Source organism: Notamacropus eugenii, chromosome 3, assembly GCF_028372415.1.
Source record: "Notamacropus eugenii isolate mMacEug1 chromosome 3, mMacEug1.pri_v2, whole genome shotgun sequence".
Taxonomy (NCBI): domain Eukaryota; kingdom Metazoa; phylum Chordata; class Mammalia; order Diprotodontia; family Macropodidae; genus Notamacropus; species Notamacropus eugenii.
The window spans coordinates 360,777,505-360,790,650 of NC_092874.1; the positions used below are offsets into that span (position 1 = coordinate 360,777,505).

Here is a 13,146-nt window from a genome sequence, read left to right on the forward strand (position 1 = left end):
ACCATTCTAAGAAAGATACAGGAAAAGTCCTTCGTGATGGATGTCCTCAGAGCCTATCTCCACAGCTTGCTGATTGACAGCATCATCAAAGAGTTTGTCAAACCATGAGCACTGCCTTTAGAGAGGTGGTACCAAAAGAGAATGGAATGATGTGTATACTACTAGACCTAAAAAAATCCAAGTGGACCAGTATGTTATACTAAGCCATCAAGTCATCACCACCTGCTGGTGATTGAGCATAAGATACTCCTAAATATTGATTTGTGTTCAGGAGTATCTGAAGATTGAGAGAGACTCACAGTCAATATACCTCTCAGTTAAGAGAGAGGCTAAAGGAAGCTTATCACCTAGTTTTGAATTTAGAGCTAAATATAGCTTATAGGCTAAAAATATGTGGGCAGATACAGATAAAATAAAAATATTTCAAGTATTTATTAACCTCTGTGGATATCAGTTGAAACCCTGCTTTTTTATAGATTTCCTTTGTTCTTTGAGGTAGATTACTAATTTTTTCCTTTTCCTTTTGAGTGTCAAAGAAATGAATACATTAGGATTATTGATTTCATCATATACTAACAACTGCTAATGATAATAGCCGATATATTAATCACTCAATTGACAACATATAAGGCCAGAATTAATGAACAATCAATATTGAAGGACTTTTTTTTGAAAATTGTAGTTATTTCTTTTTAAAATAAATGCCCTATTTCTTCTAACTGGGAGGATGAAAATGAAACAGATTTACAAAGAAGAAAACTGGATTTGATACACAAACCAGTGACAAGGAAAAGATAAACAGAATATGAAGATAGGGAAAAACAAATTTTAAAGGGGAGGCCTGCCATGATAAAAATAATAAAAGAACTATTAAATACCTGGTGCATATGAAATTGCAAATACATTTCTTCCAAATGCTGGATGCTTGATCTCTCGAACAAATTCTTTGGTTTCCAATTTAAAACACTGAATACGACCATTTTCTCTATCGGCCACACACAACTGGCCATAATGAGGCACAAGGGTCAAGCTGTGAGGAACTCGGAATTGGCCTGGTTTAGGATTGTTCCCTGAAGACTCTATAACAGAAAATACCAGATATATCATATTAAAAATAACCCGGCTTCAAGGTTTTTTTTGGAAAATTTAGGATGACATAAATTCTGTAGCTGTGAGGGTCAATGAGATAAAATATGTTATAGGTTTATTCCATAGTCTCACTTACCCACAAATACATTAGGAGTCTTCTTCCTAAGTTTTTCAAGGAAGAGTAAATGTGTATAGATTATTTTTCTTTTCATTATGCTTTTTTTCTTGAATGTTTCAAGAATACTAATAATTGGTCATATGGCTGTGATGAAACACCACAATTTCAGAAGAGTCACAATTGTTGGTGACCCAAGGTCACCCAAGAAAGAAAACACAGGGTATATGTTTTCATAGGTTGTAGTATATTACCAATGACAATTTGCCCACGAGACATCACCTGGGACATATATATGATCAGAAAAGGACATGGGCTGTTCAGAGATAAGAGATGGACAGTCCAAGTGCTACACTAGTTTGTTCCCACAAAATATTGAAAGAACCTGTGGGTGGCCTCAAGAGCATTGACTGAATCCTCTGTCAGGAATTCATGATACTATTTGGACAATAGTTACTCAAGTTAAGATGGAATGAAGGGATTGTACTCTGCATCAGTGGAGGAAGTACCCAGCCAGATGAAAAAAATTTTGATCTATTTGAATATCTAAACATCTAGATAGACAACAGGCATTCAAAAAGTCTTATTGCAGTTTTAAGCCATTAAAACTGGGGACTTCTGGGAACCTCCTGCATAAATATGAATTTTCATTACTGTACCTGTAAATTACGGCTTCTAGGATGACTTGCTCTCATCACTCTCAAGTATAATCCTATTATCTGCTTCACTGATAGGTGCAACAATAAAGAATTTACAATTAGATAGCAAAAGCTTTGCTTGATACCTTCTCCCCACTGTGAGATAAATACTCCACTCTTGGAGAATTGTACAATCCGACTATTGCAGTACCCATCAGACACATATATGGTTCCTGTAACTGGATCTACAGCCACATCGGTGGGTTGACAGAAGTGATTTTTGTCACTGCCTGGCTGCATGCTTCTTCCCAAAATAAGCAGAGGGCTTCCTTTATTATTTGGATCTAGTTTGAATACCTTTAATAAAAGATATAGAAAGACAAGGTACAGATAACCATTTTGCACAATCATGCAGAGCCACACAAGAGAAGGATCCCCAAATAACATCATTACTTTAATGGACTACCAGAGTTAGAAAAGCTAGGCAACTATAAGCCTCACAAGAGCAGTGACTATGGCAGTTATTTCAGTTTTTATCTTCTTCAGGACAATGCTTTGCCCACAGCTTGGTCTCATATAACATTAACTGACCTGATATTTGAAATGAGAGGGTGTAAGAAGTCCAATTACTTTGTGGACTGTCCATTATATCCCAATCACCATGCTCCCATAAAAAAGATGCTATGTCTGAGATATTGTGAGAATCCTTCTAATTTAAGTCCTTATTTTATCATTGGGGAAAAGGCCCCTTGGTCAGTTATGTGATTTAGTTATTAATAAAATGCTCATGTTGTTTCCCTAACTAGTTGTCATGTTAGGTCTCAGAAGAGCCAGACAATGGCAATGATAATAATAAAAAAATAGCTCATGGAGAAAATAAGCTTCATGTTCCATATTAGCTTCCATTTGTAATTGTTTTTTCAAGGAGATATTCGAGACAGAGAACTGAGCTATTATTGTTAAGCTTTTTTTGTGCGTAATACACATACCTGATGAAGAGCCACATCTGTGACCCAGTAATTTCCATCTTTATCTATACTCAAACCATGTGGCAAATAAAACCTGTAAAACAAAAACAACCATGTCATTTGTCTGATAAAAAATTAATGAAAAGCAAGCAGCTCCATTTCACGTGACAATCTAAAATTATTTAGTAGTAATTGATAACTTGTATATTTAAATAAAGTGTACGAAGGAGGAGAACTAAAGATAAAGTAAAAATATCACTTATTAAAGCAATAGCATGATATAATGGAAAGAATTCTGGATTTGAACAGGGAGCTGAGCTAGGATTCTAGTTCGGTCAACTATGAGATATAGGACCTTGAGCAAATCACTTACCTCTCTAGGCCTCAGATAATTCATTTGTCAAATGAGGTGCTTTGATAACAGTTTTTTCTAGTATCTCTTCTAGCTCTAACTGTATGATTTAAAGGTAGAATCACATGAAAGCAATGAGCCCTATTCTATGATGAAATGCAAAATATTCTTCAAATTAATTTTAGAGAAAAATATGTACAGATTAACACAGGAAGAGATACTGTCCTTTCAAAATTTAACACTCCTTTAGTTTCCTAAAGGAGGAAAAAACAGCTTGAGTTATAAAGAAGGAAAATATTCAGAATCATTAAAATTTGAATTTTTTTCTTATCCACTTTTCGATTTATTTTTCTTTTCACAGATCAGAAGTAGCCTGAACCTTTTCTGTGGAAAAAGGAGTTTAGATGATTTTTAGAGTGTTCAGGACTTTCAAGGGTGGGGAACCGTGGGCTCTGAGGTCACATGTGGCCTTCTAGGTCCTTGGGTGTGACCTGTTGACTGAGTCCAAGTTTTACAGAACAAATTCTTTTATTTTTCTACCCTCCACTATCTCTCCAAGTCTGTTCAAGCTCATGTTCATTGCTTCTATGATGCTATCTATCCATCTCATCCTCTGCTTTCTCCTCCTTTTGCCTTCAATCTTTTCCAACATCAGGGTCTTTTCCAATGAGACCTGTCTTCTCATTATGTGGCCAAAGTATTTCAGCTTTGGTATTTGATCTTCCGCTGAATAGCCTGAATTAATTTTCTATTGTCAAAGCTATGTTTTTTCCAATAGAAATTTATAGCTATGAGAGTTGGACTATAAGGAAAACTGAGTGTGGAATTTGGTGCTGGAGAAGACTTTTGAGAGTCCTTTGGATACAAGGAGGTCAAATCAGTCAGTCCTTAAGGAAAGTAATTCAGGTTGTAAGGTCAAATACTGCAAATGGTAGATAACATACTAAAATGGTTCTTACTCCAGTGTGAATGGGGGGAGGGTTTCTTCAAGTGCCTGGGGGTAGACATCCCTCTAACTTACTGATAGGTCTGAGTTCTGTTGGTTACCCTCAAATATAAGTAGATTCGGGCTATCTGCCAAGATGGTTTACTGAGGTGTAGACTCTGCATGCCACAGCTTCTTGGAGCAATAGGTGAGAGCTAGGTGAAGGTGGACACCAAAGGTGGATAGGCAGTCCTAAAAGGGCTTGGCAGCCCTCACATCAGAGGTGGCAGTTTTCTGTGAGCATCTCATGTATCTCAGCATTTTATCACACACAAGTTTTATCACATCTATTCCCTTATGGATTGTTATTCCTTCAGTTTACAGTTCTCTGTCATCACAAAAAGATATAAAACAGCTATAGCTGTTTCTGTACATTAGAGTCCTTTTCCTCTTTTAAAAAATCTTGTAGGATTATTGTTGCAATATTATATATACTGTATGTATATACATATATATGTATATATAGTATAAAAGATATACACAGTTCAGTAACTTTTGAGGATATAGTTCCAAATAGGCTTTCCAGAATAACTGGACCAGTTCACAACTCTACCAAAAGTACATGAATCTACCTGCTTTCCCCCAGCCCCTCTAACATTTGTCATTCTCCTTTTTCTGTTAACTTTGTTAGACTAATGGCTGTATGGTAGAACTTCAGAGTTGTTTTAATCTGTATAATTGTCTGTCTTAAAAAATTTGCCAGAGCACCAGCCCTGGAGTCAGAAGGATCTGAATTCAAATCTAGCCTCAGACACTTGACGCTTACTAGCTATGTGACCTTGGGCAAGTCACTTAACCCCATTGCCTCTCCTCCCTCCTTTAGAAAAAAATAGTTATCATACAAAAGACTACGGACTGGTTTGCAAAGTCAATTTCACTGTATCCACAGAGTAAAACTAAAAAAAAAAAACAAAAAAACAATTTGCTTACATTTCAACTTGAAATGAGAAGAATGGAGCATTTTCATACTTCAGTTACTGAATTAGCTTAGATGACCCTTCTCTTAAAGATAATTGATTAGTCTTTTGTATGCTCCATAACAAGCTCTGTTATCTGTATTGTAAGAATATCATATTGTCGTTGCCATCATTTTTAATGTACATGACACACTTGGGTAAAGTTAATAAGGTAGCCTGACATCTACAGGAAATAGGTCATGCTATTCTACTAGTTATTTGGGGAGATGGTGTGATGTGATGACAAAAGTATTGCGTGAATCAGGAGACTTGTGTTTTTTTCTGCAGCTTTGCTACTATCCAAGCATGAAAACTGTGTGAACCTATAGGACAGGTTACTTCATCTGGGGTGCACTGTAGTAGAGCAGAAAAACATTGACTTTGAACTCAGAAAGACTTGGTTTCAAATTCTACCTTGGACACTAGCTATATGACAGTGGAAAAATCACTTTACTTCTTTGTGTCATTTTCCTCATCCGTAAAATGAGGAATTTGGACTTGATGGCTGGTCAGGTCCATTACAGCTCTAAATTTATGATGCTATATTCCTATGTCTGCCTTTTTGGCCAGTTTTCTCATTTCCTAAAATAAAAGATTGGACTAGATATTGTGGTATATGGATAGATGTTTAACAGCCTGCTCTCAGAAAATGATACACTTTAAAATGTAATTTGCATCATTAACATTTTTAACCATCACTTCCTTAAGTCTAGACAATCAACCAAACAATAAATCAAGCCCTGCTTTGTAGCATTTGCCATTTCAGAGATTGGAATGATCACACTGAGAATTTAACAGTATGAATTGAATGCAGCACACCCCTGGTTTCTGAGGTCCTTTCCAGATCTAAAATCTATGATTTTGGGACTGGGAATTTTGTAGGACTCTTTCCAGTTTCAACATTTTATGACTGGAGATAATGCAGAGAAGAAGAAGTCCCAGGAAGGTTCTGACGATATCCTATCCTACCTATCAAATTCCCTCAATGTCATGTGTGTGCTATACTTAGTAGAAACCTTGGAAACAATAACAAAACAGTAAAACTCACAAATTTTTCCCAGTAGACTGAAGCACTGCAGCATTATTTGGGTCTATCACAAGAATGGTATCCTCTTCAATTGGTCCGAGTCCTCTTTGCTGGTAAACAAATTTGCTGTCAAATGAGCTAGATAAAATACACGAAAATGGGAAATAAATATATGATTCAAAGCTCGTAGATAACTAAAAAACTCCATACTATTGAAATGGTATTTTAATTACAGTCAAGAGGATTCAAAAATAATATTTGATTTAATATCTATATTCTTTATTGTTTTAATTGCTTAAAAGATCACAGATACAGTATCATGTGCATGTCAGATATATTCATTTATAGTATGTCCCTTAAATAGCACTAATCATTAATATATTTAAGGCAAGAATATATAAAAAGAGTTCAACATATTCTTCAAAATTGTAGAAAGAAAATATTAAATAAGATTCTTACAGAAGCTCCAAATATAAATACATATAAAATCAATTCAACATGATATACATGCATATGTATATACATATACATGCATACATATATGTATACATATAGTAAGTATATGTATATTCACATATATATACATATTGAACATAAATTCAATTTAATTCTACATTTACTATGTGTAATATACCCTTATAAATGCTAGGGATATAAGATAAATGACAAAGTCCCTATCTTCAAAGTGTGTGTGTGTATGTACACTTACATAAGCATATATGCTATGTATAATATTACACATATGCAGATAAGGTTGGAAGTGATGGGTTCAAAGGAGAGATACATGCTAAGTGCTCTAGGAAAACTTGAAGACAGAAAAAATAATTCAAGCATTTTAAATCAGGTAAGGCTTCAAGGAGGAGGTGACAACTGAGATAATCTCAAAGGAAGTAAAAGATTCATTTTCTTTTGAAGAAATAGATTTTAGGCACAAGAAACAACTTGCTTGAATGCACAGAATGGGGAACATTCATATTGTCACCATTCCTCTGGCCACACTCACGTGGCCAAAGTTCAGAACTCTCAGTGTCAGAGTTCAGACACTGATCATCTGTCACCTGTATTATTGCAATAACTCAACTGATTTCCCCTGCTTCCATGTTCTCTCTCTCTCTCTCTCTCTCTCTCTCTGTCTCTCTCTCTCTCTCTCTCTGTCTCTCTCTCTCTCTCTCTTTCATACACACACACACACACACACACACACACACACACACACTCATTTGGGGTTTTCTTGGCAAAGAAACTGCAGTGATTTGCCATTTCCTTCTGTAGCTTATTTTACAGATAAGGAAACTGAGGCAAACAGTGTTAAGTGACTTGCTCAGGGTCACAAAGCTAGTAGATGTTTGAGGCTGGATTTGCATTTGGGAAGATGACTCTTTCTGATTGCAGACCTAGCACTCTATCTACTGAGACACCTAGATGCTCCCTTATATTCAACAGACTTGACAAAATAATCTTCCTAATGCACAGGTTGAAGCATGCCACTCTCTCATTTAAGAAGGCTCAGTGACTCCCAATTTCCTCTAGGCTAAAATATAAGCTGTATTTTATGTAGCAAGGACATTTAAAGTCTTTCATAGTCTGGCTTCACCATTTCTTTCCAGACTTATTTCATATCACTTCTCCCACCCTGACTGGCTAACTTGCTGCTCTCTGAACTCAGCCATCTATCTCCCGCCTCTGGGTTTTGGCACAAGCTCCTGTAACATGCTGTCCTCCTCACTATCCCACACATATTCCCTCCTTATGTCTGACTCTTAGACTCACTGTTTTCAAGGCTTATCTCAGACACCACCTTCTAGGGGAAGAAGTTTCTGATCTTCTTAATTGTCAGTGTTCGCTTTTTCTTCAAGTTGCATATATTCATAAGTAAATGTACTAATATAATGAAAGCTCAAAGGCAGGAATTAAAAAAAAAATTGTCTTTGTATCCCCAGAGCCTAGTATATTGTTTTACAGACCCAAATATTCAAATGGATTTCTAATCTAATTTATTTGGGTATTTCTATCAGAGAATGAATATTGCAACTAACCCATTCTTGCCTATTTTGTGCAACTCATCAATGTCTTCCCACAAGTTTGCCATGGGATCTCCACCCAATATGGCAGGACATGGTAGGTGGTTAACGATGGTTTGTTGAATTGAATCAAACAAATGATCATTAATTGAGTAATTTTGTATTAAAAATGAATTAAAACACATTTCCATATTTCCTTTAACTCAGTACAAGCTCTAATGGTACTTTTCAAGTGTTGTAATTATGGAAATTCATACTTTAAGTGAATGATCATCATATGTATTTTAACTTATTTTAATTTTAAAAGAATTTCATGATATGGTAAAATGCATTTTCTAAGCATACATTAAATATAGTTATATGTAGCCTGTAGATTACAACCCAAATTATTGAATATAAAGAATTTAGGGAAATGGAACTCAGTATGACTGTGGTCTTTTTACTCTGTTCCAACTATACAACCAGTTTCTTAGTGTCACCTGAGTTCCATCTATGATCATTTCATTTTTGGCAAAATGGATTTTCATCAGACATGACTGCACAAAGCTATCAATAAATTATAGTGAAAATGAAAGTAAAAAAATCCAAGTAGTATTAAATATTTCTGGAGATGCAGTTTTCAATTTAAGAATGTGCTAAGATTAATCAGTTCTGTCAATCTCATTGATTAACTGCTTGATATATTTAGAGGACTTATTTATATTCCCAGTAGAAGAAAATCTTTAGAATTATGTTCTCTTGCCATTAAATATATCTGTTTCTATATATACAGACATACATATAGCTGTGTGTAATATATATGTATATTATATATATAAAACATATATATATATATATGGAGAGAGAGAGAGGGAGAGACAGACAGACAGACAGACAGACAGAGAGACACAGCAAGAGAGAAAGAGAGAGAGCGTAATTACTTGATGCTTTTTAGTTGTTAGAACTTTTTCCTAGTATATTTTTCCAGAAAGGTAACAGTAAGTCTCTGAAGTAGTTCTTATTAATGATGCGTTCATTTTAACACACAATATTGATCCAGCTTAGTCAAGCAAAAAATGAAGTAATATCATTTACTTGTAATATCAGGCAGTTTAACTCACATAGCGACATCTAGGAAATATACATTTTTTATGGCATGCAGATACATCATGAAACAGATTGTATGAGATTTTCACTGAGACATCATTTAAGGGAAATATGAAATTGATTAAATGAAAATCTCTGTGAAAAATTTGCATAGTGGTACCAAAGAGTGATAGGTTTGCAACAAGTATAAAATGATGTCTTCTCTTCTTCTGCCAAATGTGAACATCTAATATATTTCCAAAGATCTAACTTCAGCACAGATAACTCTAGTGAATATATCCTAATCACTTCATCAAGAGACAGGTGCACTTGACTGAACTATCGATGATCTTTTCTAATTTTCAATTTTTTTTTCTTAATTGCCAGGCTCCTAATCCCATCAAGCACACGCTCCAAGGCAGGGGTATCAGAAGGTACTCAAGTTATGAAGACTTCATGGACTTTTTTTATTTGACTCCCCAGAAGTATCTAGATCTCTGGAGAACTTGACAATGGGGCTACAGATATATGAAACACCTGGATACACACACACACACACACACACACACACACACACACACACACACACATATACACACACACATGGAAGATACAATATGGAAAGAGAAAAACTTGGAAATCATACAGAACTCCAGGTTAACCTGACTATACTTTTTTACCTGGTTCTTTCCATCTTTGAGGCCATCTTTGGAATTACTGCCACATCCTCCCCACCAAAAACTTGGATTCTCATCCTGAAACTACTGTAGGTTCAACAGATGGATAAAGTTTTGCCTTATCTTTCTTGGATTCAGGCCCTCACCTCACTTTCTTGAGATATCTCCAAACTGAGCTTGCCCCACCCCCTCTACCCTTTGCTACCTGTGCTTTAGAATGTATAGCCTCTCCCAAAGGCATCTAAATTCTTTGATGGCATTGATGGCATGGACCATCTTCATATATAGTAAACTTTTTGTTGAAATAAATTCTCTATCTCTATCTAAAAATATCTATTCATCTATTTTTCTCATCTGTCCCTCCCTCCCTCCCTCCCTCCCTTCCTTCCTTCCTTCCTTCCTTCCTTCCTTCCTTCCTTCCTTCCTTCCTTCCTTCTTCTTTCCTTCCTTCCTTCCTTCCTTCCTTCCTTCCTTCCTTCCTTCCTTCCTTCCTTCCTTCCTTCCTTCCTTCCTTCCTTCCTTCCTTCCTTCCTTTGTTCGTTACACTGACCTCCACATAAGTATGTAGCCCTAACTAAAAGAACGCCAGCAATGTGTGTTAAACCCTTATGTGGCTTTAGCCTGACCACAGGTAAACATTTTGAATTCTTCTTTACCAGTGGCAATCCTTCCTTCTATCCCTATGATTTAAGTGTACTGGGACCCTTGTTGTGCTACTAGCTATTATTTTACTGTCAGTGTGTCTGTGTACCCGTTTGGTTATAAATGTACTGATGCTTTTTATTTTCATTATCACTCAGACGTGTTCACTTAACAAATCACAAGATGTATTGTCTAGCTTTCTAAATATCCAGTAGCATTTGAATGAAGTGCTTTGTATAGGCAATAATGATTTCCATAATGTGGAAACATTTTCTTTTAAAATCTAGGACCTTATAAATTAAATCATTTAAATGAGCTACAACTGTTTTTTAAAACAGTTCTTGGTTCTTAAATCTCTTCATCTGTACATGGACTGTATGTGTGTGAATAAATTTTTAAATACTACATAGATCAGTGATCTTACATATTTTAGTACTCTCTCCAATGATGCAAACTACAACCCACCTACATTTTCTTAATCTATACCATCTTCCCATTAATCCTTTACAGGGGGCCCACCAAACGTTCTAGTGTATTATCTAGTATACTTGATCTAGGATCATATCTAGTATTCTTTAATACTCATGACACTGCATGGATACCAGGGGAACATGTCCTGTTTATCCCATGTTCTTCCTATGTAACTAGGCTACCTTCTATTTCAAATATCGCCCTCTGTGATGACATCCTTTAAGTTGCTACCCTTGCACAAATGTTCAGTGATAATGAACTCCAGCCTCATGACAAGCATAGACCTTCCATTGCCCTTTGGGTGATTCTTAACTTTACCCAAGCAACACATTCTATGACTCATAGTCACATAGCATCACTGGAAGCATAGTGCTGTTAAAAATGGAGGGTGGGGGGAGAAGATGACTTGACAGAGGATAGGGTAAAAAGAGAAGCTGGGAAAGAAAATAGTGAGTAAAAATAAGAAGGAGGAAAATTCACAAACAGCAATCATAACTTTGAATATGAATAGGATGTTTATAGCAGCTCTCTTGAGTGGAGGCAAGGAATTGGAAATTGCAAGGATCCTCATCAGTTGAGGAATGACTGAACAAGTTGTGGTGTATGGTTGTGATGGAATGTTACTGTTCTGCAAGAAATGATGAGCTCAATGATCTTAGAAAGGCATGGGAAGACTTGCACGAAATAACAAAGAGTGAAATGTACAGAAGCAAGAGAACACTGTATACAATTATACCAATATTGTTTTAAGTATAACTTTGAGAAACTAAGTCATTTTGATCATTATAAATACACAAACTAAAAATTAAGGATGTATGAAGAAAAATGTTATCTGCCTCCAGAGAAAGAACTGATAAATAAATACATATACCTACTTGTGTCTAATGGTACCTATCTCTAGGGCAGGGATGGGAAGAAAAAAAGGAAAAAAGAAATTTACATGATAACTTTGTATATTTGGAGGGAATAGCAAATTATACATGACAGATTTGCAGTTTCATGCGCAATCATCTTTTTTTTATTGTACTGTGTTATGGAAATCCTTGTTTTGTTCCAAGAATTGAAAATAAAATACATTTAAAAAATAAATAAAAAGATGGATCATTGTTTCAGGGATGTGAATAAAATAATGAAAGCAATAATGTTTACACTGGACTTCTATAATCTCTATAATGTATTGCCTATTGCATAGAAAATCAGCATTATTGACCACCATTAGCACCAGATCAAGACAGTGGTCTCCACTCCCTTTTCATATGCTCAGAAAGCTATAGAAAGCAGAAAATCTTGTTAGTATAGTGACAAGCAATGCTGACTTTTTCACCTTCCTGCAGTCTTTTTTTTTCAATATGGAGTATATTAAGTTCAGTGAGATAATTAACTTTAGGTTATGGCCTATAATTAGTTTTATTTATTTGAATCAACTTCCCTTGATGTCTTTTATTTTTATGTTGTCCTTCAACCCTTTTCCAACTCTTTCAGTTATCCCCCCACAACAGATGTTTTTTTCAAAAGGAAAAGAAGAAAAGTAAATCAGCAAAATTGATCAACACATTGAAAAAATTGACAATATATGTTCCACACCTATGAACCCTCTCCCCTCCCACATCTATGAACCATTTTTTCGCAAATGAGTCAGGGGAATTATCTTCTCATATCTCTTCTTTGGGACCAAGGAATTTTGGAACTTTTTTTTTTTTTATCATTTATGGTCCTTTTCATTTACTTTTAAAAACTTAGTGTATATTGTTTTCTTAAATCTCTTCATTTTGCAACAGTTCATTTATGATTCTCCACACTTCTCTACCTTCATCATATTCATCATTCATTACAGCACAATAATATTCCACCACATTTGTGTGTCACACAATTTGTTTAACCATTTTCCAACGGATGTACTTTCACTTTGTTTCTACTGTGCTATTGTGACAAGTTTTGCTATAATTATTTTGGTGCATACATATCCTTTCTTTTTGTCAATGACCTCCTTTGGGTAAATGCCTGGGAGTATAATCAAAGATTATGGGCACAAGTCACTTTATTTTTCAAGCGGCTTTCCAAAATAATTGTATTAATTTACAGTTCTACTTACAATGTATTTGTGTGTCTATGTTTCTACAACCTTTTCTCGACTATTCCT

General features: G+C 35.3%; 1 protein-coding gene across 8 annotated transcripts in view; it reads right to left on the reverse strand.

The window, feature by feature from the left end:
* The window catches only part of PAM (peptidylglycine alpha-amidating monooxygenase), a 384,053-nt gene that overhangs the window by 21,976 nt on the left and 348,931 nt on the right, over positions 1–13,146 (reverse strand). For all 8 annotated transcript variants that reach the window (XM_072597316.1, XM_072597321.1, XM_072597320.1 and 5 more), the window contains 4 exons: positions 6,152–6,268; positions 2,832–2,904; positions 1,989–2,199; positions 879–1,079 (listed from right to left, as the gene is read on the reverse strand). In XM_072597316.1, the coding sequence (XP_072453417.1) occupies positions 879–1,079; positions 1,989–2,199; positions 2,832–2,904; positions 6,152–6,268 (602 nt within the window). The remainder of the gene's footprint in view (positions 1–878; positions 1,080–1,988; positions 2,200–2,831; positions 2,905–6,151; positions 6,269–13,146) is intronic.